We start from the raw sequence: 9,219 nt of genomic DNA on the forward strand, positions 1-9,219 counted from the left end.
GGTGTCCTCCCCCAGGCTCCAGGCCCGGGGTGTGAGCAGGGGGTCCCCAATCCCACCCCAGCTCCGGCCTTGTCCTGGGGTGACCCCGAGTGTCCCCATGGCGCCCTGCCGCCATTGCCACGGGACCCTCTTGGGGGGGGCAACACTGTCCCCACTGGCCTGTCCTGGGCTGGGGGGCAACCGGGGGGTCAGGGGGGTCTCCGTTGCCTTCCCAGCTCTCGGAGAGGCCCCGGGATCCAGCGGGAGCAGGTCGGTGTCACGTTCCCTGTCAGAGCAGTGGGAACAGCTGCCCTGTCCCTCGGCCTTCCCTGACCCCGCGGGTGGGGTGGCCCCGGGCAAGGGGTGGGGGCTTCCCCCCCACGGGGGTGGGCACGGGAGGGTGTGGGGGGGTCACAGGGCTGCAGGGCCGGGCTCGGGGGTGGGCTCCCTGCTCTGGGGGAGGCCAAAGTGGTCTGAGCCCCCTCTCCCTGCTCTCCCAGGGCTCGGCAGAGTCCTACACCAGCCGCCCCTCGGACTCGGATGTGTCGCTGGAGGAGGACCGGGAAGCGCTGCGGAAGGAGGCCGAGCGCCAGGCCATGGCCCAGCTGGAGAAAGCCAAGGTGGGACAGCTGCAGAGGAGCCCCCCCTGCCACCCTCCCAGCCCCCTGGACCCCCAGCAGGATGGGCCTGCCAGGCACAGGGACACCCCCCATATTCCTACAGCATCCCATCCCCCTGGAGAGTGGCACTGGGAGGGCAGTGGGGTCTGCTGGGCAGAACTGGGAGCCTGGGGCAACCCGGGTTCTCACACCAGTTGCCTCTCAGCAATTAGCTAATGAGCCCCTCGTTGTCCCTGGGGTGTGGGGGGGTTGTGGCCACAGTGTCCCCAGCCCGGTCTCCGGAGCCCACCGGAGCTGAGCCAGCCCTGTGTCCCCTCTGGTGGCACCGGTGCTGTCACCATCACCTGCCTGGCCTGTGGGGGGGGCAGCGTGGTGAGATCTTGGGGGTTTGGGGCGGGCAGGGGGGCACCCTGACCCCTCTCCTCCTTGGGCAGACGAAGCCAGTGGCGTTTGCCGTCCGCACCAACGTCGGCTACAACCCCTCGGCCACCGACGACGTGCCCGTGCAGGGCATGGCCATCTGCTTCGAGCCCAAGGACTTCCTGCACATCAAGGAGGTGGGCAGCGGGCTGGGGGGGCCGGTGGCAGCCCCGGGGTGGGTGTTGGGGGGTGGTTTTAAGGTGTTTTTTCCCCCCTCCTGCCCCGTCCCCGGCGCAGAAGTACAACAACGACTGGTGGATCGGGCGGCTGGTGAAGGAGGGCTGCGAGGTGGGCTTCATCCCCAGCCCCGTCAAGCTAGAGAACATGAGGCTGCTGCAGGAGCAGAAGATGAGGCAGAACCGCCTGAGCTCGAGGTGGGGCTCAGCCCGACCCCCCCAATCCCTCCACAACCCCCCTCCATCCCACCCTCACCCCCATCCCACTCTCTTTCTCTCTGTGCTTCTCCCTCCCAGCAAATCCGGGGACAACTCCACCTCCAGCCTGGGTGACGTGGTGACAGGGACCCGCCGGCCCACGCCCCCGGCCAGCGGTAAGAGTGTCCCCCCTCAGCCCAGGGGGGTCCTTCCCCCACCTCCCCTTCACCCACAGCCCACCCCTCCGCCCCGGGTGCAGGCAGGGCACACCCCCTTCCCCAGAGACCCCTCTCCTCTGCTTCTCCCACCACCCTCCTGCCCCTCCCAGCACCCCCCATCTCCATCGTTCCCCTTCTTCCATCGCCATCATCGCTCTTCTTCTCTCCCTGCCGTGTCCTGGCCCCGGCTCGGGCCGTCCCCAGGTGCCCTGGACATGCCCAGCTTTACCTTTGACCCCGATGAGTTAGAGGAGGAGGAGGCCTTGGAGACCCAGCGCTCCCCTAAGAGTAGCGTGAGCAGTGTCACCACCCCCCCCGCCCACAACAAGCGCATCCCCTTCTTTAGGAAGGTAAAAGGGCCCCCCCCCGCCGGCCCCCGCCTCGCCTGCTGCACCCGCTGCCTGCCCTAACCCTGCCGGGGGGCTGGGGGCACCCCATGGGGCTGGGGGGCACCTCATGGGTCTGGGGGGCACCCACTGCCCCAGCACCCCCAGCACTGCAGCATGGGCATGACCCCCTGCACAAGGGCTGGGGGGGGTCAGTGTGGGGCTGTGACCCCCCTGTGGGCCATGGGATGGATCAGCCCATGGCTGTGACCCCCCTGTGACCCATGGGATGGATCAGCCCGTGGCTGTGACCCCCCCACAGTCCGTGGGTTGAATCCATCCATGGCCACCCTGTGGGCCATGGGATGGATCAGCCCATGGCTGTGACCCCCCTGTGACCCATGGGATGGATCAGCCCGTGGCCCCCCCAGACCTCCCCAGTGTGTGCATGGTGTGTGCCAGCACGGCCGCTGTCTCATCCCCCCCTGCAACTGGGAATGGACCGTTCCTCCCCCCTAAACTGGGCACAAACTGGGGGGGTTCGGGCTCAACCACAACCCGGGGCAGGGGGAGTCTGCAGGGATATCTGGAGGGGTCCTGGCCACCCCCCCCACCCTGCAGAGCCCCTGCTGGAACCCCAAATCTGACCCTGAGCGGGAGATGCTTCATGTGTAACACACGTGTGTTCCCTGGGACACCCCCTGGAGTCACACATGTGTCCCTGGGACACCCTCTGGGGTCACACATGTGTCCTCTGGGTCACACATGTGTCCCTGGGACACCCTCTGGGGTCACACATGTGTCCTCTGGGTCACACATGTGTCCCTGGGACACCCTCTAGGGTCACACACATGTCCCCTGGGTCACACATGTGTCCTCTGGGTCACACATGTGTCCCTGGGACACCCCCTGGAGTCACACATGTGTCCCTGGGACACCCTCTGGGGTCACACATGTGTCCTCTGGGTCACACATGTGTCCCTGGGACACCCTCTAGGGTCACACACATGTCCCCTGGGTCACACATGTGTCCTCTGGGTCACACATGTGTCCCTGGGACACCCCCTGGAGTCACACACGTGTCCCCTGGGTGGCACACATGTCTTTCGGTCACCCCTAGGGGCTCACACACGTGTCCTTTGGGCACCCCCTGAGTCACACACATGTCCCCAGGTCACACATGTGTCCCCTGGGTCACCCCCTGGGGTCACACATGTGTCCCCTGGGTCACACACGTGTCCCTGGGTCACCCCCTCGGGTCACACATGTGTCCCCTGGGTCACACATGTGTCCTCTGGGTCACCCCCTGGGGTCACACATGTGTCCCCTGGGTCACACACGTGTCCCTGGGTCACCCCCTGGGGGCTCACACACGTGTCCTTCGGGCACCCCCAGGGTGTCACACACGTGTCCCCTGGGTGACACGCGTGTCCCCGCGCCCCCCCCGCCCCCGGTGCCCCCCGTGCCCGCGGGTAACACGCATGCCTTGTTTGTCTCCTCTCGCCCCCCCGGCCCCCGCGGCCCCTCGGGACGTAGCGAAGCAGAAGCAGAAGTCGGTGAGTAGCGTCAGGACCCCCGGGAGGGGATGGGGGGGGTGGGGTTAGGGTGGGGTGCCCCCCGCTTGCAGCCCCCCTCGAACCCTCCTGGAGCTGCCCCTGCAGGGGTGAAGCTGAGCGTGCCCCCCACGTCCCCCCCCCGGCCCCGCTGACCCCCCGCTCTGTCCCCAGGCCGAGCACGTGCCCCCCTACGACGTGGTGCCCTCCATGCGCCCCATCATCCTCGTGGGGCCCTCGCTGAAGGGCTACGAGGTGAGTGAGCACAGGGGGGGCACCCCGGGGGGCACGGGGAGGGGGATCCCGGCCCCACGGTGTCCCTCCCTCCCTGCCTTTCCCCCCCTTCCAAGGTCACTGACATGATGCAGAAAGCCCTGTTCGACTTCCTGAAGCATCGCTTTGATGGCAGGTGAGATGGGGGGGCTGGGGGAGCCCTAACCCCATAGAGGGACCCCTAAATCCACAAGAGGACCCCTAACCCATAGAGGGACCCCAAAACCCATGGGAGGACCTGTAACCCCATAGAGGGACCCCTAAATCCACAAAAAGACCCCTAACCCATAGAGGGACCTGAAAACCCATGGGAGGACCTGTAACCCCAAAACCCATGAGGAGAGCCTTAATCACATGAGGAGAGTCCTAATCTCAGGGGGAGACCCCTAAATCCAGGATGGGACCCCTAATCCCATGTGGGGAGCCGTAAACCCAAGGTGGGATGCTTAACCTTGTAGAGAGACCCCTAAATCCATGAAAGTCCCTTAATCCCATTGGGGGGAGCCCTAATTCCATGGATGGTACCCCTAAAACCATGGGGGAACCCCTAATAAACCCACAGGGGAATCGCTAAACACTGTAGGGGGACCCCTAAATCTGTGGAGGACCCCTAACCCTGTAGGGGGACCCCTAATCCTGTGGAGGACCCCTAACCCTGTAGGGGGACCCCTAAACCTGTGGAGGACCCCTAACCCTGTGGGAGGACCCCTAAACCTGTGGAGGACCCCTAACCCTGTGGGAGGACCCCTAATCCCACGGGTGGGGCCCCCTAAAGTCCCAGGGGGACCCTAATGGGGATTCCTGCAGCTCCAGCAGCCCTGAGCATGGGGTGGCTGGAAGGGGGTGGCAGGAGGGTCCCCCTTGCCCCCCCAGGGGTTGGGGGTGTGTATGGGGGGGGTCTCACCCCTCCCCGTGCCTCCAGGATCTCCATCACGCGGGTCACGGCCGACATCTCCCTGGCCAAGCGCTCCGTGCTCAACAACCCCAGCAAACACACCATCATCGAGCGCTCCAGCACCCGCTCCAGCCTGGGTACGGCACCCCCTGAGCCCCCCGGGGCAGCGGGACCCCCCCCAAGCCTCCATCTGTATCAGCCCCCAGCCCACCCCGGGGTGCTCGCGGGGTGTGGGGGTGTGGGGTGATCAACCCCGCGCTCCCCCCGCGTGACTCAGTCCCTCCTCCTCCTCCTCCTCCCCCTCCTCCTCTTTTATCTTCTCTGTTGTGTTTTTTTTTTTCTTTCCTGTTTCTCCTTTTCCTTTTGGGGTTCCTCCCCTCCGTGCCGCTTCCTTCCTCCCCTGCTCCTGATACAGATGTCTTGGGTATGTAACGCGGGACCCCTGGCAGGGGGGCACTGGGGACGTGTCCCCTTGGATCCCCATCCTGCCACTCGGACACTGCAGGGTCCGGCCACCTGGGCAGAGCGGGGTTGGGGACACCCCGGTGGCACAGCCCTGGCTGATCCCCCCCTCCATGTGTGTGTGAGGTTCAGGGGGGGTTTTGCCCCTTCCTCACCCACCCGGAGCCCAGTCCACCCTCCCTCCTGTGGCTGGGGTGACACTGGAGTGGCCAAGTCCCGGTGCAGACCCCTCGTGCCCCCCATCCCGTCTCTCCCAGCCGTTGTCCCCCCGTGTCCCCTGACCCCTCTGTCCGTGCCCCCCCCAGCCGAGGTGCAGAGCGAGACCGAGCGGATCTTCGAGCTGGCCCGGACGCTGCAGTTGGTGGCCCTGGACGCCGACACCATCAACCACCCGGCCCAGCTGGCCAAGACCTCCCTGGCCCCCATCATCGTCTACATCAAAATCACCTCCCCCAAGGTGGGTCTGGGGGTGCTGGGGCGGGCGGGGGGCAGCGCCAGCCCCCTCCCTGCCCTGCTGGGGGGGCCGGGCAGGGTCCGGCCGTGTCCCTGAGGCCACCCCGGGCTGTCCCCTCGTGCCCCAGGTGCTGCAGCGCCTGGTGAAGTCCCGGGGCAAGTCCCAGGCGAAGCATCTCAACGTGCAGATGGTGGCCTCGGACAAGCTGGCGCAGTGCCCGCCTGTGAGTGTGCCACGCCCACCGCGGCCACGCCCACCTTGACCCCACCCACCTGTCCCAACCTCTGTCACCAGTTGGTCCCGCCCTCTCCCACTGACCCCGCCCTGTCCCATAGGCTCCGCCCTGAGCCCAGGTGCCCCGCCCTCTCCCACTGCTCCCACCTTGTCCCACGGGCTCCGCCCTTTCCCATGGGCTTTACCTCATCCATAGGGCTCCACCCTTGGTCCAGAAGCCCCACCCCTTTCCAATAGCCCTGCCCTTTTCCACTGGCTCCACCCTTTTCCATTAGCTCCGCCCTGTCCTATAGGCCCCACCCTGTCCTACAGGCCCCACCCTGTCCTATAGGGCCTACCTTGTCCTATAGGCTCCACCCTGTCCTATAAGCCCCACCTTGTCCTATAGGCCCCCCCATCCTATAGGCCCCCCTGTCCTATAGGCCCCACCCTGTCCTATAGGCCCCACCCTGTCCTATAGGGCCTGCCTTGTCCTATAGGCTCCACCCTGTCCTATAAGCCCCACCTTGTCCTATAGGCCCTTCCCTGTCCTATAGGTTCCACCATGTCCTATAGGCTCCGCCCTGTCCTATAGGCCCTTCCCTGTCCTATAGGGCCTGCCTTGTCCTATAGGCTCCACCTTGTCCTATAGGCCCTTCCCTGTCCTATAGGGTCTGCCTTGTCCTGTAGGCTCCACCTTGTCCTATAGGCTCCAACTTGTCCTATAGGCTCCCCCATCCTATAGGCCCCCCCATCCTATAGGCCCCACCCTGTCCTATAGGCCCCACCTTGTTCTATAGCACCTTCCTTGTCCTATAGGCCCCGCCCTGTCCTATAAGCCCCACCCCATCCTACAGGCCCTCCCCTGTCCTATAGGCCCCGCCCTGTCTTATAGGCTCTGCCCTGTCCTATAAGCCTCACCCTGTCCTATAGCCCCACCCTGCCCCAGCAGCCCCGCACCGTCCCTCTGTCCCTCTGCTCTGCCCCGCGTCCCGCTGCCCTTCCCCGCCCCACCCCAGCCCCGCCGTCCCTCCCGCAGGAGATGTTCGACATCGTGCTGGACGAGAACCAGCTGGAGGAGGCCTGTGAGCACCTGGCCGAGTACCTGGAGGCCTACTGGAAGGCCACGCACCCCCCCAGCAGCAACCCCCCGAACCCGCTGCTGAACCGCACCATGGCCTCGGCGGCGCTGGCCGCCAGCCCCGCGCCCGTCTCCAACCTCCAGGTACAGGTGCTCACGTCCCTGCGCAGGAACCTCAACCTCTGGGGCCGGGAGGCCACCCCCAGCCCCCCCAGGCCCCCAGTCGAGGAGCACGCGCTGTGAGGAGGCGGCGGCGGGGACAACCCCCCCACCCCCGGGGTACCCCTGGGATCGGGGACATCCAGGGAAACACGGCCACACCCCCCCCGGGTGTGGGGCCAGCCCTGGGTCACCTGCCCTGGGGACCTGCTCTCCACCCTGGGATTGAGGAAACCCGTGGGATTTGGGCCTCCCCCCAGGAGTGGGACTGTCCCTGGGATTGCTCCGTTTGGGCACCTGGGCCCCCCCTGGGGTACTGGAGCCCCCCGGTGTAGGATTGTCCCTGGGATCTCCCCGCCCTGGGGACCTGTTTTCTCCTTGGGTTTGGGGCCATCCCTGGGATCGGGGTCACCCCAGGGACCTGCTCCCTTTCCCGGATCCGGGCCATCCCTGGGATCAGCCCTGGGGATCTCTCCCTGCCTGGGACTGGTGCCAGCCCTACATTTGGGGTCTCCTGGGGACCCTCCCAAGGCCTGAAGCCCACCCTGGGGATTGGGAACCCCCAGGATCTGCCCCCTTCGAGACCCCCTCCATGCCTCTTATGGGCTGTTGGGGTGCCAGGCCCCCCATTCCCACACCTCTGCAGGGGGGCCGTGGTGGGGTCGAGGCTTTGGGGGTGTCCTGGTGTGGTCCAGCTGGGCAGGGGGGGCTCAACCCCCCTTCACACCACGGCCATTACGGTGCTGAGCCGGGGGTCCTGCAGCCCCCCCAGTGGGCCTAAGGCAGTGTTGGGGGGTCCTGCAGCCCCCCCGAGAGCAGGAGGCAGAGGAGGGACGAGTGTCCTGTGTCGTCTGTCGCTAATTCTCCCAGCGAGCCGGACGCTGCTGGTGCTCCATCCCCCCACCCTGCACCCTCCCCACCCCTGCACTGCTCCCCCTCTCCCCCGTCCCCCTCTCCCTGCCCCTGTGAACCCCCAGGCTGAGACCTGCTGCCCTCGTGTCACGAGTGAGCGACACGGGCGGGCCGTGCTGGGCAGCGTGTGCCCCCCTCCCCACAGCCAGTAACCCCCCCACTAACCCCGTGCCCGTCCATCCCCGCATGGTGTGGTTGCTTCTCCCCCCCAGGGTCCGTTCCCGGAGGGGGAGCAGGGTCGCCCTCGGCCGGGCCCGGGGGGCCGCGGGCAGGGCAGAGCCCCCCCGGCCCCCGCCCGCCCCGGCCCCCGCAGCCTGTGCCGCCAGGACACCTTCGACTCGGAGCCTGCGGGCAGCCGGGACTCGGAGCCCGGGGATTCCTGCTGCATGGACATCGAGATGGACCCCGTCGAGGAGGAGCCCCCCGGGGACGGGGCCGAGGAGGGCCGGGGGCTGCGGGGCCGAGCCAAGGGCCAGGAGCCCCTGGGCCTGGGGGAGGGCGAGGGCTGGGGGCAGGACGTTTACATCCGTTAGGGTGAGGGGGTGCGGGCAGTGCTGGTTTTGGGGGGTGGGAGACCCTCCCCGGTTGCCTTTGTGCCCCCCCTCCGAGCCCGGCCAGCAGTGCCACGGGGAGCCCCTGCTTTGCCCTGGGGGGTCCCCCTGCCCAACTCTTTGGTGAGGGGGGGTCTCCCTGTGCCCCCCTGCCGCAGCCCCCCCAGCATCTCGCGGTGCCTCGGGCCCCCCCTGCCTGGCAGGGACAGCAAGTGACCAAAGGGGACCCGACCTGTCCCCGTCCCCTGCCCCGGGCGTGGGGTGGGGGGCTGTGCTCCCCCCCAGCCCTGCCTGCTGGCTGCCCCCCCCCGGGTGCCCCCTGCTTCTCCATGGTGCTCTTGGCCCCCCGGGCTGGCCGTGGCAGTGGGGGGGTCCCTGCCAGCTGTCCCCCACCCCAGCCAGTGCCTGCCCACAGCCCCCCGGCCCCCCACCCCGGGGGGGTGCATGTGTGTGGTGTGTGCAGGGCTTTGGGGGGCTCCTGCTGCCCCCGGCTGTGCCCCCCCCGGGGTGCTGCCTGCCCGGGGAGGGGCGGGGGCAGTTTGCATGTGTTTGCCTTGGAGGGGCTCTGCCTGAACTGGGGGGTGGGGGGTAAATCTGAGCCAGTTTTGGGGTCTAACCCGTGCTAACAGCTGCCCAGCCCTGGCCTGCCCTGCGGTGCCCGGAGGGTCCCGCTGCCCTGGGACCTCTGGGGTGCACTGGGCAGTGCCAGGCCCCTGTCCCACCCCCCCC

The 9,219-nt window shown here is 67.5% G+C and overlaps 1 protein-coding gene across 1 annotated transcript in view; it reads left to right on the plus strand.

The window, feature by feature from the left end:
- Positions 1-7,126, plus strand: part of CACNB1 (calcium voltage-gated channel auxiliary subunit beta 1) — a 9,360-nt gene extending 2,234 nt beyond the window's left edge. Inside the window, exons 2-12 of the mRNA XM_017838490.1 lie at positions 405-599; positions 1,034-1,156; positions 1,257-1,393; positions 1,493-1,569; positions 1,816-1,961; positions 3,665-3,745; positions 3,841-3,899; positions 4,686-4,795; positions 5,426-5,577; positions 5,702-5,797; positions 6,827-7,126. Of these exons, the coding sequence (XP_017693979.1) occupies positions 405-599; positions 1,034-1,156; positions 1,257-1,393; positions 1,493-1,569; positions 1,816-1,961; positions 3,665-3,745; positions 3,841-3,899; positions 4,686-4,795; positions 5,426-5,577; positions 5,702-5,797; positions 6,827-7,111 (1,461 nt within the window). The 3' untranslated portion in view covers positions 7,112-7,126. The remainder of the gene's footprint in view (positions 1-404; positions 600-1,033; positions 1,157-1,256; positions 1,394-1,492; positions 1,570-1,815; positions 1,962-3,664; positions 3,746-3,840; positions 3,900-4,685; positions 4,796-5,425; positions 5,578-5,701; positions 5,798-6,826) is intronic.
- Positions 7,127-9,219: the final 2,093 nt, after the last annotated feature.

Source organism: Lepidothrix coronata, unplaced genomic scaffold (genome assembly GCF_001604755.1).
Source record: "Lepidothrix coronata isolate B3197 unplaced genomic scaffold, Lepidothrix_coronata-1.0 Scaffold343, whole genome shotgun sequence".
NCBI classification, from domain to species: domain Eukaryota; kingdom Metazoa; phylum Chordata; class Aves; order Passeriformes; family Pipridae; genus Lepidothrix; species Lepidothrix coronata.